Source organism: Chiloscyllium plagiosum, chromosome 4 (assembly GCF_004010195.1).
Source record: "Chiloscyllium plagiosum isolate BGI_BamShark_2017 chromosome 4, ASM401019v2, whole genome shotgun sequence".
In the NCBI taxonomy this organism is placed as follows: Eukaryota; Metazoa; Chordata; class Chondrichthyes; order Orectolobiformes; family Hemiscylliidae; genus Chiloscyllium; species Chiloscyllium plagiosum.
In genome coordinates, this window is record NC_057713.1 from 110,918,455 (window position 1) to 110,931,841 (window position 13,387).

The 13,387-nt window shown below is 39.4% G+C and overlaps 1 protein-coding gene across 2 annotated transcripts in view; it reads left to right on the forward strand.

Moving 5' to 3' along the window:
- sdha (succinate dehydrogenase complex, subunit A, flavoprotein (Fp)) overlaps positions 1 to 13,387 on the forward strand; it is a 46,930-nt gene that overhangs the window by 12,151 nt on the left and 21,392 nt on the right. For both annotated transcript variants that reach the window (XM_043688951.1, XM_043688950.1), the window contains exons 5-6: positions 3,323 to 3,487; positions 12,148 to 12,296. In XM_043688951.1, the coding sequence (XP_043544886.1) occupies positions 3,323 to 3,487; positions 12,148 to 12,296 (314 nt within the window). The remainder of the gene's footprint in view (positions 1 to 3,322; positions 3,488 to 12,147; positions 12,297 to 13,387) is intronic.

A 13,387-nucleotide genomic window follows, 5' to 3' on the forward strand; every position in this document is an offset into this window, starting at 1 on the left:
TGAGATCTTGTTGCAGCTCTATAAAACTTTGGTTAGAACACACTTGGAATATTGTGTCCAGTTCTGGTCGCCCTATTATAGGAAAGATGTGGATGCTTTGGAGAGGGTTCAGAGGAGGTTTACCAGGATGCTGCCTGGACCGGAGGGCTTATCTTATGAAGAGAGGTTGACTGAGCTCGGACTTTTTTCATTGGAGAAAAGGAAGAGGAGAGGGGACCTAATTGAGGTATGTAAGATAAGAGAGGCATAGATAGAGTCGATAGCCAGAGACTATTTCCCAGGATAGAAATGGCTAACAGAAGGGATCATAGTTTTAAGCTGGTTGGAGGAAAGTATAGAGGGGATGTCAGAGGCAGGTTTTTCACACAGAGAGTTGTGAGAGCATGAAATGCGTTGCCAGCAGCAGTTGTGGAAGCAAGGTCATTGGGGACATTTAAGAGACTGCTGGACATGCATATAGTCACAGAAATTTGAGGGTGCACACATGAGGATCAATGGTCGGCACAACATCGTGGGCTGAAGGGCCTGTTCTGTGCTGTACTGTTCTATGTTCTATGTTTATAATAATCCTTGCACTTATGGGCAATTGCAATTTCTGAGACTGTTTTACATTTTACATTTCTTTCTGTCCTGGCAAAACCAAACTTGATGTGTGCAAACAAATATCTGCAGAGCTTTACACAAACATTTGTTTAAAGTCCTGAAAGTAGGAAGAACTACTCTTGGTGTGAATATCTTAAACATGTTGTACAGTTGGTATTCCTAACAAATTCACCCATTGTACTCTTTGCTACCTTCCCCCACCCTCCTCCATGACCTATCACCTCCATCCCCAACCCCATTCACCTATTGTACTCTATGCTATTTTCTCCCTACCCCCACCCTCCTCTCATTTATCTCTTCACCTTTCAGGCAATCTGCCTGTATTCCTGATGAAGGGCTTTTGCCCGAAACGTCGATTTTACTGCTCCTCTGATGCTGCCTGAACTGCTGTGCTTTTCCAGCACCACTCTAATCTAGACCCCCAAAACATTAACAGTACTGTGTGTTAACCAGTCTTCAGTCCACGTAAATACTTTGTCCCCAGTACTGTGAGCTCTTGTGCAATAAGCTTTCACATGGGACCCTATCAAGTGCTTCCTGGAAATGCAAATACATTGCATATATTGGTTTCCCTTTATTATCTCTGCTTGTTATGATCAAAGAACTCTTGCAAACTTGTCAAACATAATTTCCCTTTCAAAACCAAGTTGACTCTTTGATTATGTTAAGCTGTACAAAATGCCCCACACTTTCTTCCTTTTGTAATGGACCAATGACAGATGTCGGGTAACTGACCTTCAGTTTGAACAGGGGTATCATATGAATGGTTTTCTGATTGGCTTGAACCCATTAGAATTGAGTGAATTTTGGAATATTTTGACCAACGCTTCAATCATCTCTCTCACCACTTCCTTTAAAACCTTTGGAAGCTGGCCATCAGTTCCTGGTGACTTATCTGCCTCTGGTACCATAAATTTTTCAAGTACTTTATTCTTCATGATAGAGACTTTTATCAGACCTTTCCTCCCATTTGCACCTTGCTTATCTGAGATCCTTGGAGTGTTTACGATGTCCTTCGCTGTGAAGATTGTTGCAAATTGTTGGTTGTTATCTTCCATGTTCAGTTCCCAATTACATTGTCTAAGAATACCATACTCTGTTTAGCTGCTTTTTTAAAAAAATACATTTGGAGGAGAAATAAAATAGCAAGAGCTTTTACTTAGTCATAGAGATGTACAGCATGGAAACAGACCCTTTGGTCCAACCCGTTCATGCTGACCAGATATCCCAACCCAATCTAGTTCCACCTGCCAACCCATATCCCTCCAAACCCTTCCTATTCATATACCCATCCAAATGCCTCTTAAATGTTGCATTTGTACCAGTCTCCACCACTTCCTCTGGCAGCTCATTCCATACATATACCACCCACTGTGTGAAAAACGTCCCTTAGGTCTCTCTCTCACCATAAACCTACACCTCTCACCCACCTACACTATCCAACCCCAGGGAAAATACTTTGTCTATTTATCCTTTCCATGCCCCTCATGATTTTATAAACCTGTGTAAGGTCACCCCTCAGCCTCTGACGCTCCAGGGAAAACAGCCCCTCAGCCTCCGACACTCCAGGGAAAACAGTCCCAGCCTGTTCAGCCTCTCCCTGTAGCTCAAATTATCCAAATCTGTTCTGAACTCTTTCAAGTTTCACAACATCTTTCTGATTGGAAGGAGACCAGAACTGCACGCAGTATTCCAACAGTGGCCTAACCAATGTCCTGTACAGCCGCAACATGACCTCCCAACTCCTGTACTCAATACTCTGACCAATATAGGGAAGCGTACCAAATGCTGCCTTTCAGTACCTTATCTACCTGCAACTCCACTTTCAAGGAGCTATGAAGCTGCACTCCAACAGTTCCTAGGACCTTACCACCTTCTTGCTAATTTACTTTCATAATCATAATCATAACTTATTTTCTCCCTTTTTTATAGATTTTTAGTCACCTGCAGTGCTTTGTCTGGGGGATAAAAACAATCAAGTCCTCCACTTTGCCACTAGGTGTTGCTGCTCTGTGTATCTTAATTTTTGATTGGATACCCTCCTTTACCACCTCTCACCAAATCCTTTTTGACCAAAATGAACCTTTGCTTAACATTACGAAATATCTACTCAAAAAGTCTGCCACTGCTCACTCACTCATTTATTTATCCATATATCTATTTGTGCCATCAGCTCATGTATCATATTACAATAATTGCTGCACACAAGAGGATCCTTAAATCCAAAATTACATATTAATTCCACCTCTTTACACACTATGAGATCTAAATTTGCACTCTACAAATTTGTCATCCATGTTACCCTTGCCCATCTAATTTTTGCAGTCAAATGCAGATTAAAACCAACCGTGACAATTGCAGTGTCCTTCTTACATGCATCCATATATGTATATTCTAAATTAAGCTCGTCCTTTACTGAGGGAACTCTTCTGGGGCCTATAGACCACTCCCACTCATGACTTCTTTCCCTTGCTTCTCCTTATTTCCACCCAAACTGATTCCTTTTGGCATCTCCTCCATTAAGAATTTCTGCCTTTATAGCAGAAACATGTCAGTAGCAGAGAACATTATGGGAGATGTTGAAGTGATGAGACCGATGCAAAGCAATTTGCATTTGTCAGCTTTTGAAGATTTGGGTCTGTGGAATCTAAATCCTTTCCTGGAAGAATGAGCTGTTAACAATTTTTGTGTTCTCTGTTTGCTCTTGTCTTTATACTAGCTGGAAAATTATGGAATGCCTTTCAGTAGAACCGAGGCAGGCAAGATTTATCAACGTGCATTTGGTGGGCAAAGCCTGCAATTTGGAAAAGGGGGGCAGGCTCACCGCTGCTGTTGTGTTGCAGACCGGACAGGGCACTCTTTACTGCACACTCTGTATGGCAGGGTAAGACATGTCGACTGATTGATTCTTTAAATATCTGTAGAACAAAGGGATAAATTTAGTATTTTTGGACATCAATCTTTCATCAGAAGAGTAAGGTTAAATTTCCTAAACATGAATATGTGTTTATTTTTCCTTCTCTTAAATAATTTGTATTTCTTTATCATCTTTAATGTAATAATATATTCCAAGTTATTGTACAAGAGTATTTACAAAATTTGACACCTTTTGCAATTAGATAATTGAACAAGGTTTAAGGTGCATAGTAAAGGAACAGTGTGTGTGTAAGGAATTTTTTTTAGTTTTCTGCATTTTTGATTGTGGGCTGAAATGGGAAAATGAATACTTTAGAAACCAAGGATTCCTGTACTTTTTAAAAAACAAGTTAAGTACTTTACTCTGCAGTTTATTCAATCAGTAGTAGAATTTCAGTTTACAGACAAGTTGGGGCCAAGAGGTAAGTACAAATGGAGCTTTGACTGGCAACAAATAACTGATTATCAACTGATCACCAGTCCTTGGATCAATGACAAAGGCCTCCTGTCTGACGACGATTGTGATTGATAGCCCCCAGTTCTTCAACTATCTGGTAATGAATGAAATAGAGAGAAGCCATAAGGTGCAAGGGCGGGAGAGGCCATAAGGTGCAAGGGCGGGAGAGGCCATAAGGTGCAAGGGCGGGAGAAGAATCCCGAGGGATCACAGAGCAGCAAGTCCTGACAAACATAAGATACCATCTCCATAAACGCTGTCAAGTCTTTCCTCCATCCATCACACTTGTATATTTATTCCTGTCCAACTAATGGGATTTATCAGGGGGCTAGGGTTTTAACTAGTAGGGTTTCGTTGATGGTTCAAAATTGGTTTTCTGTAGTTAGCATCTAGTTATTTGTAAAAAGTAGCAATTTTTGTTTATTACGGAAACCTGTTCTGTGCTTTCTGTCAATTTGTGTCTAAAAGACAGACAAATTAGGGAATTTTGTGCAATTTTTAAAATCTTCTAACTTTGTGACACCTTTGGGAATATTGTGGCTTGATTTTTGATGCACATCCCCAGTGAGGCATAACAAGATGTTTAGTTGGGGAGTGGTGGGAGGATTATAGCAGGTTAACACCTTGCCAGCTGACAACACAACCACCAGTGATGCTGCAATTGAAATCTTGGGTCCTTAAGAAACTAGTATTGGAATGAACTGCAAAAAGGGAAGAGAGTTTGTGACAGGGACTGAAGCCATTATCTTTAATCTTCTCAATACTTAATTCAAAGAAATTTCTCCTTGTCTGGTGCTGGCAGTCATGACAGATTAGAGACACTGGGGGTATCAAGTGTTGTGGAAACTAAGTGCTTATGATTTAGAAATCAAAATCTTAATTGCGTCTTCCTGCAAGTGAAGAATGCTGTCTAAATACATGATATTGTTAGTAACAATGTGTAAAGCTGCAGATTTTGAATAGTATCTTGTGCATTCGAGCTATAGTTGGAAGCTAAAATTTTAGCACGGAATGATAGGGCTGAAAAATATCAGTGGTCGCTGCTGATATTGACCACCAATCACTGCATTTTTATTGATCTCGTCTGAGATGTCTCAATTTTCTTAGCAACAAAATGTATAAGTCAGTCCTCCTTTCCGCTAAGAAACACAATGCTAGCATTGGGAATCAGCCTCAGTTTCTCACCTCAGAACTGCATGTTTTACTCAATGTAATAGTTGGTGCATGGAATCAAACAGTTGCTAAGAAGATGTGCAGAAATTTAAGGTAAGCCCACACAGCAGACTGCAGGAGCCCTTCAGCGAAAACAATGAAGTACAGAACTGATTTCAAGTCAAAAGTTCTAATGTTTACTTATTTTCTAATGTTTTCTGTTGTGAGGGAATTCGATGTTAGTGAAAAGCTAGTGTGATAATGGAAGGAGGAGCAATCTGTCCTAAAGAAAATGCTTAAAATCCAATTTTGTTTTTAAAAAGTGTTCATTTACAGGATGTTGATGTTAGTGTCTAGCCTGACATTAATTGCAGCATGACCCCAGGTGCTGATGTTGAGAAGTGTGTATCAGAATGGATCCTTTTCAAATAATAGAATGGGTACAGCATTCCAGAAATGCAGTGTGTACATATGCACTTTGGGGGAAAAAAGTGTCTTTTTATTGTGTTTTTAAAAACTGGGGACTGAAATGAAAGAGCTGTTTTAAAAACCAATGTTTTGAAACAGTGGCTGCAGTTTTGAAAAGATGTAACCTGTCACCCATGCCAGACACTGTGCAATTACTGCTTGTTCAACTAGTTTTTCCAGGATTGCAGGTGATTGGAACTGAGAGGATGTACTGATGCAGCTTTTACTGGAAATAAGTTGATTGGTCTGTGGACAAATGAACAGTTATTGATGATGAAATCTTTATTTACCTGTTGCCAACTAAAAGATTGGTTCTCGAGTAACTAAACAATTTGAAGCTGAGAACGAGTTACACAGAGCAAGAAGTGTTCAGTTCTTCCCCAGTTCTATGTTTCTATGTATCATCTGTTGTGAATAAATTAGAACTGATGTATTATACTGTACTTAGATTTCCAGAAGGCATAAAATAAAATGCCACATCAAAGGTTATTGTGGAAAATAAAAGTACACAATATAGGGGGTAACATTGACATAGATAGAGGTAGGCTAGCTAACAGGAAACAGACAATATACATAAATGGCTGCATTTCTAGTTGGCAAGATGTAACAAGTGGTATGCCGCAGGGATCAGTGCTGGAATCTCAACTTGATATCATTTGTATGAATGGCTTGGATAGGGGATTAGTTATGATTGCTACATTTGCTGACAACAGAAAAATAGGAAAAAAGGTGAGTTGTGTAGAGGACACAAGGAATGTATGAAAAGATATAGATAAGTACAGATCTGGCAAATAGAATATAATGTAGGAAAATATGCAATTCATTTTTGGTTGGAAGAATAAGGAAGAAGCATATTATCTAACTGGGAAATTGCAGAGTTCCGAGATGCAGAGAGATCTGGATGTTCTAGTGCTGAATGGCAAAAGGTTAGTAGCAGGTGCAGCAAGTAAATAGGGAAACAATCAGAATGTTATTGTTTATTGTGAAAGGGCTTGAATACAAATGCAGTGTTCATGCTTCGTTTGTACAGAGCATTAGTGAGACCTCATCAGGAGTACGTGTACAGTATTGGTTGTCATATTTAAGGAAGGATCTACATGCACTATAAGCAGTTTAGAGAGGTTTACTAGAATTAAATCTGGGATGAGTGAGATCCCTTATGAGGAAAGGTTGGACAGGCTAGGATTTTATCCGCTGGAGTTTAGAGTAAGCAGTGACTTAGAGCCCTGAGCCAGTAAGATTCTTTCTGAGAAAGGTGATATCTGTACACGTTAGGCCACAAGTGAAGTACCATGTGCAGCTCTGGTGACCACATAGGAAGAATGCAGAGGAAATTTACCATTTCAGTTAGAAGGCTGTGAGGGGTTTCAGAAATATTTTTCATATTGAGGGTGTTGTAAGTCAGGAGGTCACTACCTGAAATAGTAGTTCAGTCAGGAACACTCAAAGCATTGCAGTCGTATTATTAGAACCCTGGCTGATTTTTAAAAAAAATTATTTTTATTCTATTATCACTTTTAAATGATGAGCTGCAAATGACTGTTAGACTTTAAGACCGCTTGTAGAAAAGGAAAAGAACAGACAAAGCAAACTTTGTTTGAATGAGGCCAGGCCTGAAGGCTAATTGCTGACTGAGCCTTGATTTTAAAAGGTTCGAAAAGACAGTGATCCTAGAAACAGAATTCTGTTTAGACAGATGGTAGAAGTTGGCTGTTAATGGGGTCAGTATGTGGGAATTGGTTCCACTGAGCCTGGAAGAGACCCTATGTTCAAACAGGTGTCAAGCTGTTGAATGATAATGGAAGCTTCACAAAGAGTTAATCTATCTGGGCAAAACCAGAGTTAAAGTAGCTTTTTTGCACTTTATTTTCTGAGATGGTTCTGTGTTGCTGCTAAGACAGCATGAAGATGTGAAAGCTCCCAGTCTAATGTTGTAGGAGACCTAGAACCAGGAGTCACCTTAAAAATAAATGGTTGCTTCTGTAAGACATGAGATTCTTTCTTCAAGAGTCGTGCAACTCTGCTCTCACTGCTCTTTGAAAGCTTTGAATATATTTTTACGGCAGAGGGAGGTTGCTTGAGGAATTTGTGGAATGAAAGGTTAATGGAGGTATGCGGGAATGTTAAGTAATCAGATCAGCTATTATCTTATTGAATGGCAGAGCAGGCTTGAAGGGCCAAGTCACCTGCTCCTTTGAATGTTTGTCTCATGACTTGCAATCATCATCCCTCCATCAGTGATTTAAAACAATTGTTAGGAATATCAAATAATTTTTGCATGTATTGGGATTAAAATTTAATCCTGATTAACACTTATCCCTCCATTACTCTATACAGAGGAACTTCAATTATTTGGCATTCGATTATCTGAAATTCAGATAATCTGGCAAGATCGCAAGGTCCCGATGCTTGGCTAAACAATGTTTTCCAGCATTCGATCAACCAAACGAAATACTCCTGCCTGTGTCCTTTGGGTAATCAAGCTTCCTCTGTATTCCACCCCTATATTCCAAAGAAAGTTGCTGGAAAAGTCCTGTTAATTTCACTGATTGCCTAAATGACTTGCATTGTTTTTCTAGTCTTCCTTGCGCAAATTGCTGTCAAACATCGATATGATAGGTCTGGCAAGACCTATTGCATACTGTAGTCCAGCGAGCAAACCCAATTTACAGGATGGTACTGCTCTGACATCCTGGCACTAGCAACTGGATGACATCCAGTGACATTAATGTAGCATAGAAGGTAGTTATTGAGTTTATTCTTTTGGGGGGGAAAATGGTGCACTGTGTGCCATTTTCTGGGTGTGAGTTTCTGTCTCTATCCTGTTCATGTAGCAGGTCTGCAACCACTTTGTTCTACTTTTAGGTAGATCTAGTGACCACCAGATATCAACTTTGGATAATTTAAATATGCAGGCAATTATCCAAATCTGTTGCTGTGAATTTTGAAAAACTAGAAAGAATATGCATAATAAGCTCATGATTAGTTTTTTTTTCCAGATCTTTGACAGCCTCAACAATGAAGAATTAGTTGTAAAATTATTTATTCATATTCTGTATAGAACATGGAGGAACAGGAGAATTCCACATTATTGCTTGGAAAGCTGCTCTGTACACGACTCCCGTACAGCTTCTGCATATATTGGAGCTTGTAATGATCCTCGATTGAGAATGCCTAACCCTTGTCCCCATATTCATCATTCATTTACTCAGTGTCTCTGGTGTCTCAGTTTCAGTCAGCTCTCTGCAAGATGCTCTTCCCTCAATGCTGTTCCCACTTACCTCATTGCTGCTGATGCTAGTCTGAAGAAAATTTTGGGCTTCATATGCACCCAACCATTCCTCTTCTCCTATACCCAACCACAATTGTCAACAGAATGTCAATTTTCATGTCCTGACTCTCCTCCCCACCAGACCCCATCTTAATATCCTGATACCCTGTCCCTGAGAAATATCTTGTTATAATTGGGTTCGATTCTCCTAAAATTCTGGATGGGAGATTTGTCTTCAGGACACAGAAGTTTAAGTCAGTTGAATCTGGCTGAATGTTTGAAAAGTCTATTGTCGTTGTCCTAATAGAGGTTAGCTGTTTTGTTTAATTTGTTAATTCTGCATGCACGCTTCACTGGTGCAGCCAATAAATTAAAAAAAAACATAAGAACGTAACATAAGAATTAGGAGCAGGAGTAGGCCTTCAAGCCTGCTCCACCACTCAATAAGGTCATTGCTGAGCTTTTCATGGACTCAGCTCCACTTAACCGCATTTTGACCATATCCCTCAATTCCTTTTTTTTTTAAAAAAGTATCTACCTTAGCTTACTGAAGTAGTGTCAACTACTTCCCTGGGCAAGAAATTCCATAGATTAACAGCCCTCTGGGTAAAGAAGTTCCTTATCAGTTCAGTTCTAAACCTGCTTCCTCTAATCTTAAGGTAATGCCCTTTGTCCTAATTTCATCTACCAGCGGAAATATCCTCTCTATTTCTATTTTATCAATTCCCTTCTTAATTTTATATATTTCTATAAGATTCCCCCCCTCATTCTTCTGAATTCCAATGAATATAATCGCAATCTACTCAGCCTCTCCTCATAAGTCAACCCCTCAACTCCAAAATCAACCCAGTGAACCTTTTCTGTAGCCCCTCCAATGCCAGTACATCCTTTCTTAAGTAAGGAGACCAAATCTGCACACAGTACTCCAGGTGTGGCCTCAGCAGCGCCTTGTATAGCTGTAACATTACCTCTCTTCTTTAAAACTCAATCCCTTTTACAGTGAAGCACAAAATTCCATATGTCTTCCTAATTACTTGTTGTACGTGCAGACCAACCTTCTGCAATTCATGCACAACACCCAAGTCTCTCTACAAATCAGCATGCTGCAACTTTTTACCATTCAGGTAATAATTTATTTTGCTGTTATTCCTATCATAATGTACAACTTCACATTTACTACCGTTGTATTCCATCTGTCAGACCTTTGCCCACTCACTCAATGTATTTATGTTCCTCTGCAAAGTTTCACAGTCCTCTGCACACTTCGCTCTGCCACTCATCTTGGTGTCATCAGCACATTTGACACTGTACACGTGGTTCTCCAACTTCAAATCATCAATATAAATTAGAAATAATTATAGTCCCAACACAGACCCCTAGGCACACCACTAGTCATTGATTGCCAGCCAGAGTAGCACTCATTTATCCTCCCTGTTTGCTGCCTGTCAGTCAACCAATCCTCTATCCACTCTAATATTTTACCCCTAACACCATGCATCCTTATCTTATGCAGCAGTTTTATGTGCAGCACCTTGTCAAAGGTCTTTTGGAAATCTAAGTATAGCACATCCACTGAGTCCCCGTTGTCCACCTTGCTTAAAATGTCTTCATAGAATTCCAAAAGATTTGTGAAGCATGACCTGCCCTTCATGAACCTATGCTGTGTCTGTACAATGGGACAATTTCTTTTGAGATGCCCTGCTATTTCTTCCTTGATAATAGACTCCAGCATCTTCCCCACTACAGAGGTTAAGTTCACTGGCCTATAGTTCCCCATCTTTTGTATACTTCCCTTGTGGCGTCACATTTGCTATTTTCCAATCTATTGGGACTGCCCCAGAGTTCAGCGAATTTTGGAAAATTACTGCCAGTCCACCTGCTATTTCTCCCACCATCCTTTAGTACCCTGGGATGCATTCCATCAGGGCCAGGAGTGTTATCTATCCTTAGCTCCATTAGCTTACCCAACACTAACTTTTCCATAATGATTGTTTCTAGGTCCTCACCTACCTTCTTCTCTTCGTCACTTACTGGCATGTTGTTATTAGTATCCTCCACTGTGAAGATCATTGCAAAGTACCTGTTCAATGCCTCAGCCATTTTATCATATCCCATAGCTAACTCGTTCTCATCCTCTAAAGGACCAATACTTACTTTAGCCACTTCTTTGTTTTATATATTTATAGGAACTTTTGCTATCTGTCTTTATATTCTGTGCTAGTTTCTTCGCATACTTCCTCTTCCTTTTCTTTATAGATCTTTTTGTGGCTTTCTGTTGACCTTTAAACTTTTCCCAGTCTTCTAGATTCTTGCTGGTTTTGTCCACTTGGTATGCCTTCTCTTTCACTTTGATAGGCTGCCTTAATTCCTTAAACACCCATGGCAGATTACCCCTCCGCTTACAGTTCTTCCTTCTCACCAGATTATACTTTTGCTGAGCACTTTTGAACAATTTCTTTGAAAGTCCTCCAATGCTCGTCAACTGTCGCACTATAAAGTCTCTGTTTCCAGTCTGTTCAGCAATGTCCTGTCTCATTCTATCATAGCCACCCCCCCCCCGCCCTCCCAATTCAAGCACAGGACCTTGGTATTGGATTTTATCTTCACACCATGCAAATGTATTTTAAATTCAACCATACTGCGATCACTCCTTTCAAGAGGATCCCTGATTATGAGGTCATTAATTATTCCTGTCTCATCACATAGGACCAGACCTAGGATAGCTTGCTCCTTCATCAGTTCCATTCCATGCTATTCAAGAAAACTATGACGGATACACTCAACAAACTCCTCCTCAAGGCTACCCTGACTGAGCTGGTTTGACCAATCTACATGCAGATTAAAATCCTCCATGATAATAACCGTACTATTTTTGCAAGAATTAGTTGTTATTTCCTTGTTTATTGCCCACTCCAATGTGAGGTTAAATATTTTCTTATTGCATATAAAAATTGACATCCAGTATGTTGAATTTGATTTCTTAAGAATTGTTGTGATCTATATATAAAACAGAATCAGAAATTTAAAAAGATCAAATTGTGAAGCTACTTGAAACACTATTTCACATCACATGGTAAATCTGCAACCAGTTTGCTAACCAGACACCACTTTTCAGTGGAAATGTTCATATCCTTGAGCTAACAACATGATAACTCTCCAAGTATATTTTCCCCACAGTAATTAGAGCCATGTACAATTTAACTAATTTGCAAACTTCTGAGAAAATGTGTTGCCCTTTTTGGTCTTGTATAATTGGAGTTGTTGTAATGTGTTTCTGCAGTCATTGCGGTATGATACCAGCTATTTTGTTGAATACTTTGCCTTGGATCTTCTGATGGAGAATGGAGAATGTCGAGGTGTCATCGCATTGTGTATGGAAGACGGTTCTATTCACCGATTTAGAGCTAATAATACTGTGCTTGCCACTGGGTAAGAATGTGTATTGTAGACTAACTGACTTTCTGTCCTGTTGGTGCTGATTTAAACTTGGCACAATTCGCAAGCACGCCTAAACTGTGGGGACAATCCTGGTCTTTTAGATGAGATATTGAACCAAAGCCTGTTCAAGTGCACGTTAAAAATCTCAAATTACTAATTGATGAATTGGACATAGTATGTCAAGTGTCTGAGCCAGGAAGACCTCCCTCAGTCCAAAAGATGAAATAGATTAATAAATTATTTGTTTCCTATTTTTGGAACTTTGTCACTATCATTGAGAAATGTCAAAACCAAATGTGCACACCAACGAATCATAAGTATCTTGTTGGCTGTTTATTTGGAACATGCTATGAACATAGCAAGGTGCTACATAAAAGTATTTTTTTCCAAATGGTAAACGATTTGCAAAAACGCTGTCAGCCAAATATAAGAATTGGTTGACATACATTGCAAGCTGAACAAAATTCTTCCTATTTAAAGCCCCAGTAGTATCGCAGTTACCTTGTAACTCCCTGTGCAGAACCAGTGGTTTGAGAAGCACCAGCACTACATAAAAATTGTGTTGCCTAATGGATTCAAGATGATTTAAGTCCCGGATGAAAATCATTCAGAAAACAAATCAATAAAGCTGTGAAGATTTTTAAGGTGGAACAGTACAACCTAAAATTTAAATTCGACCACTCCAACTTATCACTGCAGTTCTTGTATTGAAATTATCCGAAAATATTGCAATTCTTTCTTCAAATGAACTCTAAACATAGGTTAGTGGGGAGGTTTTATTGTCATGGTAAGTCACTAGACTTGCAAATCCGGAATGTGGGTTCAAATTATGCCATGACAGATGGTGAAATTTTAATTTAATAAAAAGCTGGTCTAGTGGCAGCTAGTAACCACTGTTGATTGTTATAAAAACCTATCTGGTTCACTAATGTCCTTATAGGGAAGAAAATTTATCATCATTACCTGGTCTAGCCTACTTGACATTCTAGATCCACATTGATGTGGTTGTTTCTGAACTGCCCTCTGAGCATTTCAAGAGAGATAATAAGTGATGACCTAACCAGCAACGTCTTGTGAATATT